This window comes from Nomia melanderi, chromosome 1 (assembly GCF_051020985.1).
Source record: "Nomia melanderi isolate GNS246 chromosome 1, iyNomMela1, whole genome shotgun sequence".
Lineage (NCBI taxonomy): Eukaryota > Metazoa > Arthropoda > Insecta > Hymenoptera > Halictidae > Nomia > Nomia melanderi.
The window spans coordinates 21122050-21145060 of record NC_134999.1 but is presented as its reverse complement, the minus strand read 5'-3'; the positions used below and the strand labels follow the sequence as shown (position 1 = coordinate 21145060).

Here is a 23011-nt window from a genome sequence, read left to right as displayed (position 1 = left end):
TATATATATAAATATATATATATATAAATATATATATATTATATGTATATGTATAATATTATATGTGTGTATATATATACATATATATATTTATGTATATACATATATATATTTATGTATATATATATATGTATGTATGTAAATAGGTGTGTGTTCACTTGTTTCTTTATATTTATCACATACATGTATATTTCTTACTGTCATCTGTATGAAATTAATGCTAGCACAGATGCGTAGTAATTAGAATTTTAAGAAAAATTATAAGAATGTTAAAATGTATGAAATAATTCTAGTGGATCATTTACCCCTTAATTTATTAACTATTTAAGTAAAAGACTGATTACATTTTTAAAAAAAAATTATAAATTCAACACGTATACAATTCTGGATGATGTAATGTGCTCTCTGCACAGAGGACAGTGGGATTTGCAATTTAACCAGTCTGCAATACAGAACCAACAAAACAAATGACCACAAGGGGTAGTGGTTGTTGATTCTCTTTCAAGACACAATTGACAAGTTCTGGTTTTCTCATTAAATGTTATATATTTCTCGCTATAATTCTCATTGCCACTGTCCTGCCAAATTTTTAATGCACATTGTGCTAAAGTAGCAAATCCTAATAATCTTAATCCCCAACTGATACTGTCAGTTGGACGACGTCCATATACCTTTAAATTTAAAACAAATTTATACAAAGTAAAGCAAACAAATTAAGAAGAAAAACCTTTTTTTGTACAAGTTACCTTTGCATAATCAATTCCTGTTAATCTTTTCCCTAAACTATAATATCGACCAGACGTATAAAAAAGTCCCTTGTGAATTAATATGAAGATAGGTATCATATTACATAATTTTGTAATAAATGAATTTAAAAAGGAAGAAGCTGCTGGAGTTAATTCACTATGAGGATGATTAATTGATAGTTGCAGTCTTTTCAAGATCTTCAATAATGCTTTCTCTCCAAAGCATTCTAAAATGACCGATATTACTCTTGCCTGCATAAGAGACGAGTATTATGTATTATTAATGTAACTAGAAGATTTTCACATCTATATTGTCGCTACATACAAGTAGAGATGGAACTTTATGAGCTTTTAAGTCAGCTTGTACGATTCCTGTATACTCTTCGCCTAATGTTTGATTTCCCATTCCAGATGTAAAAAAGAAGTAGATCAACTTAAACGGTATATCTGCTTGCATAAAGGGCAAGGTACCTGTGTGCCTTCCCACAATTTGTAGAAGATCAATAACTTTTTCTCGCAAGTGTTTGACAAAGTCATCGTCCCTTTGGTTTGATCGTAAAATTTCCGCTTGACTTGCACATTTCAATTTGACGGGTCTTTTTTTTATTTCCATGTTTAACAAAATTTTTCTCAACAATTGCATCACACATATGACACGCCGATAACCATACTAATGCGGAAACCGATTGTCAAAACATGATATTTCGATTATTACACAACACATAATGAAGAATAGATTAGACGCATATCATCAAATAAGACTTGCAGATAAGGTAAACATAACCTGAAATGCGGAAAACGACACATCTCATCCTATTAAATTATTATTGCACTGTAGGAAAAATCCTCAAAGAGTTATTACTTCCTCTACAACTAAAGCTAACAGATATAATATTACTAAACAATGGGACAAATCGACCTTTGCAATACCATAATAAATAAATATAACGCATGCAAATTACATGTAATTATTTATTATAATGATCTCAAACTGTCTGTTGCAGTCTTTTAAGAACATACTATGGACTAACAGTTAACTACTATGTAACAAGAATTATTATATCAACTTTTTTAATAAATATTTGATAAAAATGCCAGAGTCTTTTTATCTTTCCTAAGCACGTATATTAAGTCTGCTTCAATATTTTTAATTCCAATTCCCACCACTTACAGCGTTCCCATGCAAAACCAACCTAAATCGATATGACAGAGCGCGACATGAAAATGGTAATGGGGGTACTAGTACCCCTGAGAGCGTGACGAAATTTGACATTGCATGTTGTTTATTCTATACCTCGTCTGTGGTCTCGGACAGCTCCTTGGGTAGAGATAGTGGAGGAACGCTGTTACAGAGGCTATACTGCCAGAAGGAACTAGATATGCAGTAAAATAAAACTGTGTTGCATATCTGATGCGTTGGCGGTTCGACGGCGCTAGGCAGAGAGAAAGAGTTCCTCGACTCAGTCGGAAGTCGGCGTGCTCATCGCAACCCCTACTTTGTTGCTGTTCGAGGGTGGGGATACGCAGCGCCCACAACAGAGTTCCCCCACTACCTCTACTCAAGGAACCGCTCGAGAATGTGTTTGTGAGCAGTTCTATGTAGTGTTTAATACACAGTTCACAGTAGGCATGGAGAGGGTAAGTTTTCGTGAGGGGAGTCTCACTAGAGTGCCCACGAGCACTGATTTAGACACCCTTGCCCTTGAGTTAGACACCTCCGCGATAGAGAATATTCATTACCGTTTCATGGGAATGATCCTTGTTTAAGTTCATCCGCCATTTTCGTTCTGTTATCGGTGTATGCGTGCATCCATGTGCCGCCTCATAGTTTATCTTTGGTTACTTATGTTTCATAGGTGTCTGCTGCCATCATCTGTTCCGTGGAACTGTGTTATGTCGTATGCAGTAACTGTCCCTAATATATCGTAGAAATATCTCGTGATTTCAGAGCGTCAAATGGCTAACTCATTAGATGCCGTCGACTGGGAAGGTAGATTTTACATGTACATCGCTTGCATTAGAAATCTTCCGTTTCTCATCAATTATCGAGAAAGTCACTCCAAACAATCTATCCAACAAGTACTATTTCCCGACCTTGTTTTGACATATGTCATCCTAACACTAACACATTTTATTTTGTTACATTTTGTAAGGAAACAATAGTAACATGCTGTTTTTTATTCAGACGTAGTAAAAGTTGAGTTACCGAAACATTACTAGTGAAAGATTACTTTGGTTGGATCAAAGTTCCATTGAACGATAACGAACACGATCATCATAATTTGCACGCTATTCACTAATTAAAATTTACTTTTAACAAGCTGCTTTGTTTGAGTGTCATGTATGATGTAATGCTAATTTCCCTAACCCTATTAAAGGAGATTATCAATTACAAACATTTTTTCTTCTACTCTTTCGCTCTAAATCTGGTTTCATTAGTAGTTGAGATTATTAAAATAAGTTTCAACAAAGTTTAAGCATGGAATAACATTGAAATTATTATTGATTTTGTATTTTTTGTAGACCTAAGGAGGCAAGCAAGACATTTAGAAAATGAGATTGACGCGAAACTTGTCGCATTCAGCAAGCTTGGTGTTAACACAGGTTCCAAGCTTGTTAACAGCGATGAAGTACCACTTTTAGACGAGGAACATGTTTTTGAAAACATGGCTTCTGAAATAGAAGCGTTGTTAGCTAAAGTAAGTTTCAACTATTAGAATGATATTTCAATAGATGGAATAACTGCTTTGTTACAGTTGTTCTCTATAAACGAGAGAATGAGTGAGTTACAACCAAATGGTGCTGCAATGCTGCATACTATGCAGCGTCATAAAGATATATTGAAAGATTACAAATTGGAATTCAATAAGATTAGAAATAATTTTGCAGCAAGAAGAGACAGAGAAGATTTACTTGGAAGCGTTCGCAAAGAAATAGAGTATGTAAAATAATTGTTTTGTTACTTTTAACAAAAGATTGTTACTTATAACATTTGCAATTTTGTTCTTTGAACAGCAACTATAAAAGTGTAAGTGGGCTGAATCGCAGAGAGATGTTCATGAAGGAAAATCAGCATATTCATAAGTAAGTGAACTTTGCTCTGCAGCTCATTTTATTTCGAAATATGTATGTTTCATACTAAAAAGTTGATTTGTCTCTTATAAATCGTTGTTAATCAGGTACAAAATTAATAAAAAAAATCTTACCACTTTCAGTTCAGATCGATTAATCAATGATCAAATAAGTATAGCAATGGAGACACGGGATCATTTGATGACTCAAAGGCAAGCGTTTAAACGCATACAGACTAGGCTGAACGATATATCGAATCGTTTTCCAGCAGTGAACAGTCTGGTGCAAAGGATAAATTTGCGCAAGAGACGAGACTCCCTTATACTTGGTCTTATTGTTGGCTTTTGCACGTTTCTAATGCTTTTATATGCTTTTCATTAAATAACATTCCATACCAAAGTACTTCCACCCCAATGGGTTAGTGATCCATCAATGCAGATGCATATAAATACATAAAAATGAGGAGTATTTGATTATGTATTCGGTAATTGCAAACGTTTCGTCCGTTTTGAGTAATAGAACATTCTATTTCTTTATACTCTTATTGATAGTCTATGTGTCTGTAATTGTCTTATTTTCTATTTCTTGTTCCTACATAGGCAATGCACATTGATCTACAGAAAATAAATGAAAATATTTTTATTACTCAAAACCGACAAAACTTTTACAAGTTACTAATATACATTACACAAATAGGAAATATTGAAATCGGAAAGAATTGTGCACTATGCTGCGTGAATGACTGAGCGAATGTGTTTAAAAGTGAGATATAAAAAATGGAAATGTTATGCTGTACAGTTTTTTTTATACCTAATGTAGGTCGTGGGTGAGACTATGTATAGGATTTGAATCCACGATTGACACGTTAATTTAATAAATGTTAAAAATCAACGAAAGTTTTACCCATTTTTAAAATTGTATTTGTACTATTTTTTCTAGTTTCCTATATGTATGATAGATAAATCGACTTGTATATATGTAAAAGAAATGATAAAATGTTTTCTACTTATTGCCAGTACAACAAACTATACTCACAAGATTTTTTATTTGCCACTGCATTTGCAAATGGAAAGGTAATTTACATGCTTGTTAATGAAATCTTCTATACTTTATGTCCCTATGAGTCAATGTTTCTTGCGTATTATTAACAAGTACGTTAAAGCAACAAGAAGAAACAAACAGTGGAAAAATATGTAGTAATGGATGAAACAAAATATTGAAAGATCATGAATCAAATTGATAACATTAGTCGTGCTTTTCTCGAGTTTTTTTTTTTTTTTTTTACTAAGAAGTATTGGTTTTACATACATAGAGAGACATTTATACATGTATATGTCTATGTGTAATATACATGTTTACAAGTCTCTCAAATGAGTTCACAAAACACAGCGCATTAAGAAAGGAATCGTCTTGGCATGTACAATGCCGGTTTCCACGTTTACTAGATACCACATTTATAAATTACATCTCATCTTGCGATAGGAACTCAAGCAGAAATTGTAAAAGTGTCGAATACAAGGTACACATGCTCACCTAAAACTGCTTTATATTCTTTAATATATATTATTTACACTTTGAGACCTTCCATGTTAAGATCACAAATCTCACTTTCAGTATTTCAATTTTGTTAGATGGTTTTGCGTTTCCTTCTTTCTTTTCAAGAATCTCTATAGTTATATATCCCTTTAAAGAAGAGGATACAATTGGCAAGACAAGATTAAAATCATCTATGCAATTCATAACTCTCAATACTCAGGAAATAAATTAAAAAAAAAATTGTTTATACATTTTTCTCATACGACTGTTTACATTTTAATAGATTATCTTTGCTTAAGAACATTGTCTGAATTTTATCATGTAATGTGTTTACATACTCGAAACTAAAATTATCCTGTGCATTCGTTTAACAATCATATTCTCGATAATTCGTTTGATAAAAATGAAATGCAGAATAACCAAAATTGTTGAAACATCAACTGAAAATGTCCAAATAAAGTTTCGGTTTTCATTTGTTAAAAGAAAGTTTGTTTCCTCCTCTTTAAAATCCGAATTATGTAAATTAAACTATTAATGTACATTAGTAAACAATATACCGGGCGTTCTGCGTCAAAAGTGTTGTTTTAAAATTTATAATTGGTTTATAAATGCAATATGTAGTGTATCCGTAGAAACATTGAAGCTTTCTTTTAATGTATGTGCCGCAATGAAACACTTTTCTGCAGGCAGGGAGTCGTTAAGACAGGAAAATATTCACAGATTACATTTTTCGTGATTTTTTTTAAACAAGCGAACGCTTCTGGTTTATGCGCCTTTTTTTTATAACGGAGATACTACTCGAGAATTGATATTCTATCCATTTGCTCCGTGGATCAACCTCTACTTTCTAAATCCGAATTGTCTCCTGTTTTCGCTTATTATTATTGTTATTATTATCGTTATTATTATTATTATTATTATTATTATTATTTTCCTTGTCGTACACAATAGACTGCGAGATCCATCTGAATATAATACTCTACAGAAACTCGCCCAGGCGTACCAACAAACAACAGAGACATCTACTCAATATACATGCGAACCTGCATGACTACTTTTACGATTCTGAATATAAATATACTGTGTTGCGTGTGTCGTATGTACCGTCGTTTGTATCTAATTATTTTTTTTTTGTTCCTTTAATGCTCGCTACTTTTATAAAGGGAAAATATTGGGAGACACGGTTGCACCCCCATTCTTCCTCTATTTATCGATAAATATGTCGTAATCGAAATCGAATAACACTATGCGAATCCAAAGAGCGGCGAATGTATGGATTTAGAAATAAATAATTTGATCTACATTGGCACTTGGTTCACAAATAATGAACGTTCAGCTTCAATGTAACATTTCGACCACTCAAAAGATTTTCGTTTCATTACCTCACCCTCCCTCCCACCCTCCCTCGGGTCCTGTCGATAATAATATTTTTTCAGTGGAAGTGCTAGTACTAATAATAGTAGCAGAGTAGTGTAATAAGATTAATGGTAGCAGTAGCAATGATAATAATTAACTATCCGATCGATCCAACGATAAAAGAAAATAATTGAACGGTGTTGCGTATACATCTGTACTTTCCAGCGAGAATTGATCGTTCACTAATACTACGTTATTGTATCCCCTTTCTCTTGGTTTACACTTACTTTACCTCTCTAAGTCAGTCACAAATGCGAGTAAGCGAATCCACTGCTATGGCTAAGATTCCCACAATCGATTCTCACTGGATGACGCGCCTCGTGTCAGGATATGATTAGCTTTAAAATACGGTTCCCCAAGTTGCACATCTTTTTTTAAATCTCTAACGTAAACCGGCCCCCTCCCCGCCCACCCCCCACCCCCCCTCTGCCTATATGTCAGCCAAAAAATCCTTGTTTTTCCATACCCGCTAAAAAATTTGATGGCAGACGCAAAGTAAAGCTATCTCGCATACGAAGTCTGTTCAACGAGTCCGGAGGAATGAAAACCTAACATTTTCTAAAATTTTATTTAGTCGGAAAACTAACGACAATCGTGCTCCTTTACAAATATTCTGAACTTTACAAGAACGTATCTATACCGCTTACTGTAGCTTCTCTGTTTTTTTTTTCTTTGTTTGTTTGTTTTTGACTCGCGAGAAAAAGGATTCGTGGATAATAGAAAACGTGTGTTCGTTTTGTGTTCTCGAGGTGAATTTAACACGGACGTAGTCTGGGTCTAAAATCAAGAAAGAAAGAAGGAAGAAGAAGAAGAAGAAGAGAAAAGAAAATTTTAGCTACTTAATGATGTTCGCGTGTCCGGATGTGACGAGCGAGCAGTACGCTTCGTTAACTTATAAAATAACAACGCGAGAGTCTAACGAAGAGACAAGCTCGGATCTCTCAAGAAGTTCATAGGATCGCGAATTGGAAACGTTCGTGTCACACGTTGATTTCACTTGCCGTTATTGAACGGAGCGATACGACACTATATAGACTCACTATTTCGAATCTACTTTACACCTCTCAACAGATGACGCGTGTATCTTCGCCATGCTTTCGTAAGTGCACCCCCTTCCTTCTCGAATTCTGTCGCAAGGCTTACGAAGAGGGATTTGTCCATTATAAAGTCGCTTCCATTGGTCCTGCTCTTGATAAGCAAAAAAAAAGTATTCTTATTTATAAATCCTATCTAAGATTTTCTATTCCTATCGATACTATGATACAGCCTGGTAGACCGGCGAGTACTACAACCCAGCATGTGCAACTTTCAACTTTCAAGAGAAAATCATTCCTTACCTATAAAGCGGTGTACCGAATGTTCAAAATGTAAGTTCCTCGGTGTTGTCTGAATCGGATGCTAGCTCTTGACGTAATATCTCCATACATGACTTTGGAATAAGGGTACCGACTATCTTCAAACCCTCATCTGCGATAATAAAGAATCTCTATAAATCTGTCGTTCACCTTAAAATCTAGGCTTGCACTGGCTAATGTGAACTTAAACCAGTTACAAATTAAGAAAGGTGATCACTGATCTTACCAGTTCGTAAGCGTACAACTTGCATTTTCGTGTTGTGACCAGAACGGGTCGCTAGAATGCTTTCTACTCGACTCCAGACGCTCAATACTGAACCGGACAAAACGTTGTAGGATCGTCTTCGGAGTCCAACTTCGCAATCCATCCCGAGCGTCGCATTTTTACAATTACCGCGCCAGTATGCGTGGGAACACGTATCCACCGAAGCATCGTATTGTTGTGACCAGTGCGGCTCCGCCTCGTCAGAAGACACTTTCTTGTACTTCTTCTCTAATTCGCCTAGAGTTTCTTGCCTAAGTTGCAATCCCGTGTTGGGCCTGTAGACCATGTACAATTGGTCCTTCTTGCTCTCAGACTTCTTTTTGCCAGTATCTACAGCAACTGCCAAAATGGCCGTTTGTTTTCCATTACGAATTTGGTGGCTCAAGTAAAATCCTTCTTTGGATCCTGTCAACTCGGAACATTTATCCATAGCCTCGGCCCAACTCATGCCACGCTCCACGTGAACCACGTGTAACTCGGTTGGCGCTTTTCCAGTTGCGTGTTTCCGTAAGAAGCGAAACAATTTCACTCTCTTTACATTTTCGCCGGCAGTGCCCAAATCAAGAATACCCATGTCAAAGCGACCGGTCTTTTTCGCTTGCGTCACGATCGCGTTCAACGTGTCGGTGAAATATTTGAACAAACGATTCTGCAAATCGACTGGCATACCCAGTATACGATTCAAGAACTTCGACATGTTGTTATAGTCTTTGTCCAGAGTAAGCACACCCGGTGTACTCTCGCTGTTACAAATTAAACCGACGCCCACCAGCGCGTCTGCCACGTCTTTGAAGAAGTCCCCGTGGTAATCCTGAGGCGGCGGCACGAGCGGTGCCTCGTACTTCATGATTGTTCTCATCGTCGCTTCAAGAGCCGCACGACCGTATTTGTTGTCGATATTAAACTGCGAGAGATCCCTTGTTTCCGTGGCACGACGGTCTCCGTGTGTAAGAGCACCAAGACTTTCCAAACGTTTTGCGACGATCGACGCGAATCTCCTTTCCCCTGCTAAATCCGAGATCAAGAATATATACTCCGGAGCATTCACCTGATTCGAACGATGAGTACGTCCGAACTGTTGTATAGCTCTGTCAGCGCTCCAAGGCAATTCAAGAGTGATGTGTACTCGCCGCATTTGGTTCCTTGCTCGCCTATCGCTCTGCAATGAGATACCGCTGCTGGCTGCTTCCGAGATGATAGCGACCGTCTTCTCACCGTCCATAAACCTTTGTTTCTCGGTCAAGTTCAGCGTTTCTAATGGCACGTCTACCTCGGATCTAGACTCGTACTGAATGGTACCGTCCTCGGTCTGAACGACGCGGCCCTTCCTACCGGTCATTTCAGCAACATTCTCAGGTCCACCGAATTCGTCTATCAACTGATCCAACGTGTTGGGAGGTAAACGCTCGCCTAGATCTTCTACTTGTGACAATAACTCCTTCTTCATGCTGTATGCGCGTTCCACAGCATCCCTGGATGGTGCTCGATTACGAACCGCAGCGTTTCCTGCACCGGCTCCCACGTATCCTGGACGTTTCTTAACCGGTTTCTTCTGTTTCTTACCGCCCTTCTTTTTTCGTCTATCGCCGGAGTCGGAATCAGACTCGGTATAATTGAAGGTGGAATCCGAACTAATATTACTCTCCTCTTCGGTTCTATGATCGTCTTCGCTCTCGGATCCGCTTTGTTTATACTCTGAGCCGGAACTGTGACCGCCGTTTCTCTCATCGTCGGTGAAGTCATCATCGGATGGGAAATGACGAACTCTCTTCGAAGCTCGCTGGGCCGCTTGTCTTACAGGTTTCCTTTTACTGCCGCCGGCTGAACCACCTGCGCCATCCATGTCGTCGAGATCATCTAACCTCTGCATTTTAGACGGCTCGATACCCAAAACTCGTTGAATATGATTACGGTCTGACGCAGGAAAATGTTTCTCGACTAACGTTTGGAGAACTCCTCTGAAAGAACAGAGTACAAAACTTATATATCAATTCTTTTTCTTCCTACTACTGTATTCTTCGTCAGAGTATCACTCACTTCGCGGTGGACACGAAATCGCTGAGTTCACCGTCGTCTCGCTCTAACTGTTCCAAAGTGCGAGCCTCGCCTGTAGATTGTAAACCGATTACCACGCATTTGCCACACTTGACAGCCTCTCGTGCAACCGCGACAGCGTGCTTCACCTTAGCAGCAATACATAAATATTTGAAGAAACGCTGATGCGATGACCAGAACTGACCCCACATTGTTTTTTTCATACGGTTCTCGGCGTCTAACAGTTCCGCCGATTCTTGAAACCTTTGCATCGCTTCAACCCACTGGAAAGAATTTCTTTTAGTGAAGTTTCAGTAATCAGAATTGCTGACAGTAAGTAGCGAATTGTTCGTTACTTACCAAATAAACGGAACGATCGTATACTTCAGTGAATTCTTTGGATAGAGGTACTTCTTCTATTTTAAAAGCTACACCATGAAAACTTAGCTGTCGAGCAATATACATGCCTCGCAGCTTCATGTCCATCGCTACGATTTCCATTGTACCAACTCCGCGCTTCTCGACAGCAGTAATGAAATCGTTGAACTCGGGGAAAGGCGTTCCCTCGCCCCAAATACCTAATCGAACCATATAGGCCATATTCCGTGGTTCAGAAGCACCAGTGGCGCTAGCGTATACTACTCGAGCTTTAGGAAGTTTATTCTGTAGTTCCAAAACGGTCAAACCTGCAACACGTTAGAAATTTCAAGGAATATTTTCGGAAAATCCAACTTCCAAAATATACGATTATTTCTCAGATTTATAATATACGTTATACGTACCTGTCTTGGTAGGCTTCGAACTGCCCGTTGGACATAAATTTTTCGCACGATGACACTCATCGAAAATGATCAGACCGTCGAAGTCTTCTCCGCACCATTGCAAAAGCTGTTTCAATCGACTTTTATATTTGCCACCGCTTTGGGAAGACTCTCCAATCAGAGCTGAATATGTACTAAATATCACACCTCTCTTTACATTACCATTCACGGCTGACGAAATTTTTGCATATTTAAATTTATTTAAGGCGTGCACCTAGAAATATTAAATTGTTCGAAGTATTTATGTTGCAACGTGAGTGCAATGTCGCGTTCCTATATATTTTCAGAATACCTCAATCTTCGATGCACCGATGTCATTTAAGTCCCGTTCTGCGTCGTACTTGAGATCATTTGAAACGGAAACCCAAATGGCACGTTTTCGGCCTTTTAAATAATTTTCAAATATAATTCCAGCTATAGTTCGTCCTTTACCAACTCCAGCACCATCTCCAATCAAAAAACCAGCACGTGTACCATCTGGTAAGAGGTGCTCGTGCTGTTGGGACGCGTATGTTATCGATTCAAGCTGTAACGCTGATAAAGCTCCGGTTCGTATTGTTTCTTCCGGAATTGAAACTTTGTACCAGACGTCCGTCGGTTCGACGCTAGACAACGATGCAGTTTCTACCACGGGATCTGGATGCTTTCGCCCAAGTTTGACTATTTAAATTAGATACGTAACAGTAAAGGAATATAATCGGGAAAAATATGTAAATAGATAATGTATGGGAATAAAGTCGAGAAAACATACGTTTGGTAGGCATGTAATCGGCGTACGTTTCAGCAACACCCATGTCTTCATCGTCAACCTCTTCCTCTTCCGGTAAAGTTGGCTGTATATTCATTTTTGTAGGATCTTGAGAATTCATCCATAACTGAGACATAGCTTTGCCTGTAATAACACATTGTTTTAAATTAATTGCATCAATATTTTACATCGCATGGTATTACAGAAATGTACTTCATGCCTAAGTCACGAATGAAAATACCTGATAATCCAGCCGGCCAATTCGGATGTAAACCATTTTGATTTAACAGTTGAACAAGGGGATTCACACCCATGTTCATTCCTGGCATTCCCATAAAACCACTCATTAAGCTCATATCCATGCCTGGGGAATAATAGTACACATAAAACCTCTGGATTGTTTCTTTTGTTATAATATTACAATTGTTACATACAACTATTTTCAATTATTAATTCCATAATTGGCATTCTGATATGTGGTAAAATGGAATATGGATACTAACATTTATATTAAACGTATGCATCTTTTTTATAAGTTACAAGCAAATCCATAAAACCAGTAATGTATGTGCCCGATTAACTTATACATACATTAAATGTATAGTTGATCTTCACAGCACACACCAAAATGACACAACAGTTTCAGCTTGTTATTAAAATTAAATTAATAACTTTGCTTACTTGGTGGGAAAAAAGCTGCAGGATTAAAACCTGCAAGGCTTGCTAATCCAGGTGGAAAGCCATATGGTCCAGCGGCAGCTAACTGACCTAATTGACTCAACTGACTCGCATTGACAAAGTCTGTTGGTGTACCTTGCGATCCTCCTACACGAACCATTTCATAGCCTGGTGTTGCCGTTTTAGTCACTAACCCACCAGGAATTTTGTTGCCAAACTTTTGATTTAGCACTGTGGTACAGACACAATTGTAAGCAACACGAATTCATGAATAAATTCATATTAAATTTATTCTTACTGTTTATTCCCCCCTGTCCTTTAATCATTACATTGGATGGAGCATCTGCAGGCTTTTCATCCTTAATGTTTGCGATCCCAGTAGCAGTGGCAAGATCTTTTCCACCACCTAAAAAGAACATTATCCTTTTGTTCATTCCGAACTACTTTAATATAAAATAAAAGTAAAAAAAAAACTATTAATGTACCTGGTACACCCATGTTATCAGGATCCTCATCTTCGTCGCTGCTACTGTCTTCGTTCATTGCATCCTTATCTCTTTTCGCTGACTATAATAGGCATAAATAATAATGAAATATAAACCAAAGAAAGAAAATCAATTGAAAGGAATACACAGTACCATTGTCAAGACTACATTAATGAATTAAATGTTTTATATCTAAAAAATTGAAACTTAATTCTTTAAGTTCATACGATTCGTGTAAAATAAATGTAAACCTTAAATAACACTTTGCTTGAAGTACATTTACATTGAACGCATTAGAAAGGCAATAGTATTTGTATGCTCTAAAGTGTAATCTATATAAAATGCAATACTTCATCGGAAGTGAATGAAAAATGCGATAAACAGTTCACCATTGAAAAGATATATTTTATTCAGTTGTGGGAAAAAAGGGGGAGCGGGGAGGGGGACGACAGAGTAAGGAGAGGGAAAGCAGAGTGTGAGTCATTTGAAATTACAATAAGATACGTATTCGCGGTGCGCGTACAGCGTCTATAGGTTAGTCGTGCCAAGAGATGGATGTTCGTCGAGGAAAATAGGTACGGTACGGAAAAAGGAAGCAAACCATAAAGTTTGAACAATGATAAACAAAAATAAAACTCACCATGACAAAATCTATTGAATCCTTTGTGTTATAAAAGGTTCACGATAAATAGACACTTGTATAGAATAAGGAAGGTGTTGATACTGTCTTCGTCGCGGCCAGAGATGCTAACCGTGACAGAGTACACGGGAGACGGTCACTTTTTTTCCTCCCTTTAGAAAATTACTTGTAGCTTATGTCTCGTCAAATGGACATCACACGAGAACAATCTGAAGGCTGGCGGATTGTGCAAGCTAGGAAATCACAGTAAGAGAACTGAGTGTGCGCTTGGGCCGAGCCATTTATGCGGTCTAGACCGAGCATGCACTCGAAACGCGTTCGCCGTACACGGCTGCCGCCATCTTGGCTTTCGCCCGGCCCACGGTGCACCGCGATGCAAATACAAAAACACACGCGCTGCGCCTATGGCCGCCACCGTCGTTTACAGAACAACATCGTGCGACGTTGCCGGATCGCGACCGCAGCTAAGGAAACTTAAGGTTCTTAGGAAGCGCGTTAACCAAAAAATTGCCGCGCTTTCTAACGAATAATTAATCGATCAATAGCGTCCTTTACGATTTTAACGATGACTTCGATCGAACGTTCATTCGTACAAACGATGCAAACGATTTTCGATATTTCTTTCGTTGGTCGACTCGTCTACTTAAAAATCCATTACATTATATATGTATTAATTTGTACATTGTCTCGAACTATTAACAATCTACTAAATTACTACTACTAGTACTGTTACTACTACTGCCGCTGCTGCTACACAATTATTATCGTTACTCGTCGAATACGTATTTAATACGTGTGTTTTGTATAATTATGCGTCATTTTATAATTTGCAAGAGCTTCTCGTAAATAAACAACAGTACAACAATTCGATCTGAAGAACATTTCGAAAACCAATAGAAATCGCACGAAGGCGACTGCGAGAAGTGTACGATTCTAATTAAGATATTCTAATGAATAAGAGAAATCATTTTTGTCTTATCGAATTTCCGGAAATGAATGTTCAAAATGCATGCAAACGTTCAAACGGTGTTATAGATCCGAATGTTGGCTGATAAATGTTTCGCAACGTTACGTATTGTTTATAAATTCAATGGAACCGCTGATAATAGTTCGAACGTAAGCTTCGATGTGTTCGTTTTGAAATATCGGCACAGAGTTGTCGTTGAACCGTGTTCAATTTTACTACCGCTTAAATAAGTCACTGTTCGATTCGGTTGTTCCTCCGATGGTCGAAATGGATCGTACGTCACTGAGAGGGACGAAATCGATGCGAAATGAGGAGGCTAATCGCGTGCACGTGCCCACTCGGAATACCAGAGTTTTAACTAAAATTGGCTATTCGAGCACGTGCTTCACAGAATTATAACGAACGGTAAACAAAGCATGCATATCGCGTATCATGTGTCCGCACACGCGTGGTCACGCTCAAACGAATAGAACCGTGGTGTCGATCTGGCAACGCCGCATGCGCGCCGCGCTGATCGTTAGTTGATTTAAAGTATCCGCGGTAAAAAGAAAAGAATACGACGGCCAACTCAACTCAGAATCGTCGAGTAACGCTCGTTCGGCCGGGCACCAAACGATTCCTGTAAATCGAACGATTTACGGGGACCCCCTCGGCAAAATAAAACACGCCAGCCGCGTATTACACGATCGCACGGCTAAATCTATCTAAAAAATAACACCGTTCTAATACGATCGATCCGAGCTTCGCGCCGCTGACAACGCCACCTGCCGGCCGACTCGCGGAACCAACGATATTGGGAGATGATTCGATTTCGTCAATTTTGCATCTTGAAAATGGAACTTCTATTCCGCTTTAGATAAATATATGTGTACACATCAAATATTCATTTCTTTATCCACTAAATCGTCCGGCGAATTTCGATTCTCGAGATTTCTCGCACTTTCGTCGAATCCCCTGACGCGTAGCGTTCTATTCTGACGATTCGAGTGAATTTTTTTGTAGCATTTGTAAATAATGTAGCACTGGTTACAAAATACCTAAAAGATCGTTTACAACAAATAATTTCGATGCCGATGCAATGGAAATGTTCTGTGATGTTCGATTAAATCGACGTATACGTTTAATATGAAACAACCGATTTTGTTTGTTGTATTGTAAAACGATCTATATTTCGAAGGAAAGGAGATTTTATGAGATTATACTTGAAATTATTGCTGTCCGATTCGCATGAGTTTCATTGTACGAGGAATCGTGTAGGTATACGATTTATAATATGCTGAGTAATTCTTGGTAGGATACTATGAATAGAACATGCCTGCTTAATCTACAAGTTCCAATTAACAAATCGTTTAGAATAGGTTATGTCTGTGTAAGAAGGTTGAAAACTGGACGATAGATTTTAACAAATTCCTGTATATCTGGCACTGGCGAAAGGGTCCTCCTAAAGGATCTCTGTTAACGTTTAATTGATCGAAATTGAACATATTTTACTGAACACTACGCTATTACTTGTTGATTATTAGCACGCACGATGATAATCGTAATAATTGCTGTAATGACACCCTCATTAGTAAGTATACGATAGAGTCTTCTTTTTCGTGGAAATACGGTACTGATGTTATCAAGGATACCACCGAGAAGAATTAACGAATTAAAATACAAAATTAAACCGCGCCCTCCTAAAGCCTTCCGAACTCTTGCCAACGGACGGTCGTTTAAAAATTAGAATGATTTCTCGTCAAATAAATAGGATATTTCTCTGAATCGTCTGCGATACTTCGGGATTACAATTATACTTCAGTCTCATGAAAAATCCCTCGAATAGATATTAAAAATTCGAAGAAAGTGAAATATTTTCGAATTTTAATTGGGAAAAATGCTTCATGGGCACCAACGTAAGAGTTACGACTGAATAGGTGCATAATATATATGTATACAGATGCCAAGTCTCTAATTCGATAATAGAGTAACATTATGGCGAGCAATGGCGGTACATCCGGTCTGCTATTTCGACACTGTTTGTAATTTTGATTTCGTTCGTTGGAAAGTATAGTCTAAACGCTTTGAAAAAATTGTTGAAAGTGTCGTTGTTGAATTGGAAATTGTTGTCAACTGAACCGTGCGTTCCAGGCACAGAAAGCAGGAATGTACATTCTAAAATCACAAGTGTGAAAATTCGAATTGTTAATGATCATTTACGTGAAGCACACTAGCGTCGACTAGCGTCGAGGTGATTCGGACAGGGTGGCCTCGCGTAGCACGGGAATTTTTGTATGAGAAGATTAAATTCTGGATTCCGTGGCTACGCGAGAATATAAGGGAACACCATGGCGAAAGGTAAGAATACGATTTCAAAAAATCCATGTACACTTTCACTGAAGATTCTGTTCTATTAGTCAGGTTATGTTTTGATAGATTTCACTTCGCTTCTCTCACCATTTTGAACGTTATCTTAGAGACGCTGTCTAATCAAGGTCTTCCTGAACTCAGTGCTATTAAAATAATTTTTTAATCATTTCTTTTGTAAAATATGTTATACAGTGCTGTACAGTTTTTTATTTCAAGCTGTGCCTATAGGTATCAGGAACATAGAGTTAGATTCGAAGAACAATCGCCCTCTTATAAGGGTTTGAGTATCAGGCTTGTAAGTTGTAAAATATTAAAATAAAAATGTCATTAGAATAGGACATTAGTTATCAATGGGTTAATTCCTTTGAAATTTGTTTCTAAGAGGAAATGGAGCATCTCTTATATTTTACTTGGGAATTATATGATTGATGCAAAATTATTTAGGATGAAATTTATATTGTATATTCGACTTAAATCATTATATATATATTTTAATTTCAGGAAAAGCAAAACATGTGCAAACAAAAACTATGAGTCGCACAAGAGCCACAGTATCACCTTTACAGTCCACTAACATTGATGTATCTGTGAAAAAGGAGCTGAATCTAAATAATAATAAAAATATGAGGAATGATAATTCTGGTGGAACACATAAATCCACTGTGTGCATAAGTCCCTTCCTTTGCTCAACAGTATGTGATTTTGGTACATAGAAGTCATTGTATATTGCATCAAGAATAACTCTAAAATATGTATTTTCGAATGTAGATTGCACATGTATCAAGTTCTGATTTGGTTAAAACTGAAGCTTCCATAATGCCTAATGGAGAGACCTTCTATAGAAATGAACAAACAACTGTCGTAAAAACTGAAATTGTCAGTGACATTAATCGCTTCATAACAGATGGTAATACATTGGTTACTGTTACATACTATTAACCTTTCTACATGTAAAGTTCTTAGATTAATGTATAAAATATTTCAGAAACTCCGGTAGCTGTACCCATGTATGGCCCATCAACGCCGCACAGAATAAATATGCCAAACAGTCAGGTGGAAGATTTAGACGAAGGAAGTACAAATGATGAAAAAGATAAAAAACCAATCATCTCTGTGATTAATTCGACACCATTAAAGAAGTTTGCCAACCGCGGTCGTAGAAAATTAAACGGCAATCTAATCGCCAGTCATCGTTCAAATGAATTCTCAGACACTAAAAGTACAAATCACAAGCTTACAGATTATTTTCCAGTACGTCGCAGTGTGAGGAAATCAAAGAAAGCTGTATTAGAGGAAAAGCAACGAGACATGGAAAACAAAGTACTATGTCAAGTGGAAGAGGGTTTAGAGGTATAAAAATTGACATCAATAAATTATTATGTTCTTGCTCTGAAATCCATAAAACTCGTATATCTGTTTAGGTAAGACATTTTGCCGGTAAAGGGCGTGGAGTAATAACAACGCGAGAATTCGCAAAAGGAGAATTTGTAGTAGAATATGTAGGTGAATTAATCGATCAAGTAACAGCTAAGAAACGCGAGAAAATATATGCACAGGATCAGAATACAGGATGTTATATGTATTACTTTCAACATCGTAATCATCAGTATTGGTAACTGTCCTTACATGATATTATTTTTAAGATGCTACAAGTTAACAATTTTTATTTCGACGTTATTCCCTTTTAGTGTTGACGCGACAGCTGAGACTGATAAGTTAGGTAGACTAGTAAATCACTCCAGAAACGGTAATTTAGTTGCACGAGTCATAGAAGTAGAGTCAACGCCTCACCTGGTACTTACAGCAAAAGAAAATATACCGTCTGGGATAGAAGTTACGTATGACTACGGGGATCGGAGTCGTGAAGCTATCCGTTATCATCCATGGTTGGCATTATAGCGCTTTTAATTAATTGTGTAGAATGTTATTACATTGTACAGAGAAAAATTCATTTGATGAATTATTGTTTCTCCTATGGAAGAACAGTATATATAAAATGTTTTAGTTGAATTTTATGAGATAAAAATATACAAGGAAGAATACGTTCATATATAAGTCTGCTTTCCTCGGTATATGTCAAGTGTAATCTTGTATTTTAACTAAAATGAGAGACATTAGAAATGCTTAGTGTTTTATAAGTGGATAGTATGGAACGATTGCATGCATGACATGTATCTCGGTTTTTTGTTTGTTTGTGAAATGACAAAAGAAGAAACAATAGATTCCTTTTAAATTGGTACAATTCTGTTGAGTTGATCGAAATGACACGATGCTTGTACACCACGAGTGTAACGAATATTATTTTTAAATACATAACAGATGTTTCATTTAGTTCTAACTTTAATCTAGTACTTCAATTTCACACGACATACTAGACTAAAATTTCTTTTAATTGAAAGATTTGTGATACGCTCCAATAATAATAAGTACTTCCCTCTTGATTTATGCTATTGATTCGACGCTTACTTTTATCAATTTGTCACTGCCATGGTCTAAGTAATTAATCAAGAGAGAACTTGTGATCAAAATTACGAATGAAACTGATTCTACTGTTAGTATCTAAATTCATTTCTGAAAATTAAATATTGTACTTGCTCTGCTGTATGAAATTAGAACTATATTTACAAATAATGCTTCTGCTTAGAAGAACAAAATAACTATACAGTTTACATACACATTTTTATTATTTTTTCAATATTATGTCAGTATTTTTGTATTAAATAATATTTACAATTAATTTACAGATAGCTTATAAGTATAGATTCTAAAGTATATTAATGTTTTTCTTTTGTTCTTTGATTTCATTTGAATATTTATTCAATAGTTTCAATATTTATTTACATTTCTAATAATATACCGAAGCATTTTATATTACTTAATTGTATGATTTAAAAAAGTTACTTGCATTACTGTAAAATAATTTTACATCACATTTTATATATTAATATTATTACTATTATCATTAAAGGGTAGTACCTTGCAAACTGCAAATTGTACAAACAAGTCTTTATTTGTTGAAAATTCTTATAAAAATGTGTAATTTGTTTCATGTGTGTAAATAAATAATCATGAAAGTATTACTTCAGTTAATGCTTCTTTCTCTGAATGATGAAGGTAAACATTAAAATATTAAGTACATTCGATGCAATCTTTAATGTGGCGTAATCATTATGTAACCAAGCATTTATAAAACAAATACGCATTGCTATGTTACTCCTCACTTTCTGTTGCAACAATTTCGTCTTCAGAATTTTCTCCATCACCGATAAACGTCTCTTCATCTGCTTTTAAAAATGGTGGTGGTAAAATGATTGAAAATCCTTGTTTCCTCGGTAATGGTATGGGTGGAATTTGAGGTTTTTCTTCAACAAAATAATCTTCACCGTTTTCAGTTTGTTTATTTTCAAACGTTGCTTTATTAATTTGATCAGCTATAATTTGTTTATTTTCTACTGTTGAAGAGGCATTAAGTGAAGGCATTGGTGGAGGTACAGGAATTGAACACATATTTTCTGAAACTGTTTCACCCATAGTTTTCTGCATTCGTTGAAGTGCTTTCAATTCTCTTTCAGACATAGATTTCTGTTTTTCAACCAATACATCTTTTAATTCGACCATAAAATTCTTAAACAATGATTTATCCCGTTTACGGTCGAATAGTGAAATTTCATCACTTTCTTCGTTTAAAGGTTTTGAGTATTCTGTTTTGATGTATTCCTCAAAAACTTCATCCATAATTAATGGTTCTGAATCATGTACAATACGAATGTCAGCATTCGTTGTTGGTGTTAACATATTGTCTTCTACACGATCTTGTATACTATCATTGTTCTGTGTTTTTAAAAGGTATATACTACCAAATTCAAGAAAATCCTTTGCAGTTTCAATATTTTTTTGTGCTTGATTCAGTTCCTGCATTGTCATTTCTACAGCATCCTTGCTTGTTATGTTCTCAGAAACATTATTGTCAATATATTGTAACACGGATAATACATGACCATAAGCTAACTGTAACTTATTTGAAGACAGGTATAGATGCATGTATAAGTTTTGCCAATGACATGCAGCAGGCCCTCTGAAGTAACAATGATGTATAAGTATTATGAAATATACATTCTTAAAAGCAATATAAACTTTACTATATTTACCTGTACTTGAATGAAATTGGTTCTAATTTAGAACTGTAGTAAATATCGATAACCTTTGACAATTTACTTTTATACAATGATAAATATTTAATTAAAAAATTAATGATGTATGCTAACTTGAACTCTGGAATTTTGTAGCCAGATTCCTGCCATGTATGGTTATCATATGTAATTGCTAATATATGTAGCATCTCTGATTGTACAAGTATATAAGTGAAATACAAACTCTGTTGGAAGAAAATAAATATGCAAATATGAATTATACCATTATTGCTTGATGACTCTTTTATACCTGACCTGTAATTTTTCATAGTTTATTTCACCACGTATTTTAAATGATGCACTCTCAAATCTAGTTAGTAAATCTTCATGAGGCACATTTATTGGTAACAACTTTATGAGAATCAAAGAGATCTGATAATAAATAATTGAAACATGCTCCAAGCATGTTACTACATTTTCCATAATAGGTTGCAAATACTTTACTCTATCTGCTGTAAGATCACTATTATAATATTGAACATTAATCATACAAATAACAACAGATAATTGAGCATATAGTATACAGTATTTATAACTTACTAAAACTGTTGAGAGCCTTTATCCTTCTGTAATTTTATTTTATATCCGTATTTTAAAATTTTAAGGCTCTTCTTGTATGTATTAAATAAATCATTTTGCAAGGATATCATAGTTTTTAAATCCTTATGCACAACCCATCTTAAATATTCCATATAGCTATCATAAAGTATCATAGATAACCCAGACATTCGTATTGAATTTTTATATACAGAAGGGAACGGAATATATATTGAAGAGAAAAATATTGCACCTGATAATAGAAATTTCGATAGTATAATCCTGTAAAATATCAATCTATTGCACATTACTGTATATTAATATTAACTATTTCCTAAGAAGTAAAAAAATCTACCTCCATGGTTTGCAATCATATTTATCCATAGATTCATGTATTATACATGCATGATCATTTAAAAGAACTTTAGCATCTAGAATTGTTTGTACTTGTTTCTTTGACACACTGCCATCCTATTGTAAATAATATTTTAACATTACTTTTTAAAGAATAATAATATAATATGTTATATATAGTGATCATCAATGAGTATCATACACGTACCTGATGTATTTTTGAATATAAAATAGAAAGTTTTTTAAAAGAATCTTTTATATACTGTACAAAACCCTGAAAGTACATAATCATGTATTGCAGAAAACAATAATATATTCGCCAATTTGTTTAAAGTGAAAAGAATTTTACTGTAAAACTATAACGTTTTCTTTCATTCTTGAGTACTGGTTTTTCTATGTTTATACTTTCAAAATCCGTGTAACCCATCTGATGTAAATGTTCGTATAAAGGTGTTCCCTGAAAACGAGAAACTGATTTTGTTTGTTAATAAATTAATAAATACTATCTTGTACCTGTATAACAATCTCTTCATCTTCGTCATCGACATTATCGACACTCATGTTAACATTTGTATTCAAACCAAATACATAACGTACAACAATACATATAAAGTATTCTTATTATAACTGTTTATTAATATATTTCTTCTTGGATTAAGAATATACTTCAAATAAATGTAGAAATGAAGCTTTCAATATACGTCTTTCCATTCATATTATTATTTTTTCTGTGTTTGCACGCGACCACCGTGTAGTAATCGTAACACAACCTCTAATATGTAGCGTGATGGAATGAAGGTTAATGTTTGTGAAACACG

At 35.9% G+C, this 23011-nt stretch overlaps 5 protein-coding genes across 20 annotated transcripts; 2 read left to right on the top strand and 3 right to left on the bottom strand.

Moving 5' to 3' along the window:
- Nucleotides 1-297: 297 nt before the first annotated feature.
- Pex10 (peroxisomal biogenesis factor 10) lies at nt 298-1932 on the bottom strand. 4 transcript variants are annotated; one of them, XM_076371590.1, is made up of 4 exons: nt 1918-1932; nt 1072-1530; nt 747-998; nt 298-671 (listed from the first exon to the last, which is right to left on the bottom strand). In XM_076371590.1, the coding sequence occupies exons 2-4, from the start codon at nt 1387-1389 to the stop codon at nt 360-362; spliced, it is 882 nt and encodes a 293-aa protein (XP_076227705.1). In that variant the 5' UTR covers nt 1390-1530; nt 1918-1932; the 3' UTR covers nt 298-359. The 4 variants fall into 4 exon arrangements, with proteins under 4 accessions (XP_076227705.1, XP_031832117.1, XP_031832118.1 ...); XM_031976257.2 differs by lacking the exon at nt 1918-1932 and adding an exon at nt 1709-1904; XM_031976258.2 differs by lacking the exon at nt 1918-1932 and adding an exon at nt 1767-1904.
- A 276-nt stretch (nt 1933-2208) lies between these two features.
- Nucleotides 2209-4714, top strand: Gos28 (golgi SNAP receptor complex member Gos28). Its single transcript, XM_031976260.2, has 6 exons — nt 2209-2384; nt 2603-2736; nt 3270-3445; nt 3503-3684; nt 3762-3830; nt 3962-4714. The coding sequence occupies exons 2-6, from the start codon at nt 2703-2705 to the stop codon at nt 4197-4199; spliced, it is 699 nt and encodes a 232-aa protein (XP_031832120.1). The 5' UTR covers nt 2209-2384; nt 2603-2702; the 3' UTR covers nt 4200-4714.
- A 130-nt stretch (nt 4715-4844) lies between these two features.
- sno (Protein strawberry notch) lies at nt 4845-16431 on the bottom strand. 9 transcript variants are annotated; one of them, XM_031976185.2, is made up of 14 exons: nt 16294-16431; nt 13797-14029; nt 13157-13238; nt 12970-13077; nt 12675-12902; nt 12235-12357; nt 11997-12137; nt 11538-11905; nt 11207-11459; nt 10785-11110; nt 10428-10708; nt 8352-10348; nt 8108-8237; nt 4845-7958 (listed from the first exon to the last, which is right to left on the bottom strand). In XM_031976185.2, exons 2-13 carry the CDS (start codon nt 13797-13799, stop codon nt 8131-8133), a joined length of 4017 nt encoding a protein of 1338 aa, XP_031832045.1. In that variant the 5' UTR covers nt 13800-14029; nt 16294-16431; the 3' UTR covers nt 4845-7958; nt 8108-8130. The 9 variants fall into 9 exon arrangements, with proteins under 9 accessions (XP_031832045.1, XP_031832043.1, XP_031832044.1 ...); XM_031976183.2 differs by having other exon boundaries at nt 16273-16427; XM_031976184.2 differs by lacking the exon at nt 16294-16431 and adding an exon at nt 14983-15234.
- Nucleotides 15862-20189, top strand: Set8 (SET domain containing 8). Of its 4 annotated transcripts, XM_076371529.1 has the most exons (8): nt 15869-16016; nt 16117-16333; nt 16894-17100; nt 17614-17804; nt 17881-18019; nt 18098-18462; nt 18534-18724; nt 18801-20189. In XM_076371529.1, the coding sequence occupies exons 3-8, from the start codon at nt 17091-17093 to the stop codon at nt 19009-19011; spliced, it is 1107 nt and encodes a 368-aa protein (XP_076227644.1). In that variant the 5' UTR covers nt 15869-16016; nt 16117-16333; nt 16894-17090; the 3' UTR covers nt 19012-20189. The 4 variants fall into 4 exon arrangements, with proteins under 4 accessions (XP_076227645.1, XP_076227644.1, XP_076227643.1 ...); XM_076371530.1 differs by lacking the exon at nt 16117-16333 and having other exon boundaries at nt 15862-16016; XM_076371528.1 differs by lacking the exon at nt 15869-16016 and having other exon boundaries at nt 16088-16333.
- LOC116426763 (uncharacterized) lies at nt 19977-22857 on the bottom strand. 2 transcript variants are annotated; one of them, XM_031976191.2, is made up of 8 exons: nt 22707-22857; nt 22543-22650; nt 22402-22467; nt 22195-22310; nt 21843-22121; nt 21558-21765; nt 21261-21487; nt 19977-21187 (listed from the first exon to the last, which is right to left on the bottom strand). In XM_031976191.2, the coding sequence occupies exons 1-8, from the start codon at nt 22752-22754 to the stop codon at nt 20323-20325; spliced, it is 1917 nt and encodes a 638-aa protein (XP_031832051.1). In that variant the 5' UTR covers nt 22755-22857; the 3' UTR covers nt 19977-20322. The 2 variants fall into 2 exon arrangements, with proteins under 2 accessions (XP_031832051.1, XP_031832053.1); XM_031976193.2 differs by having other exon boundaries at nt 22543-22664; nt 22707-22853.
- Nucleotides 22858-23011: the final 154 nt, after the last annotated feature.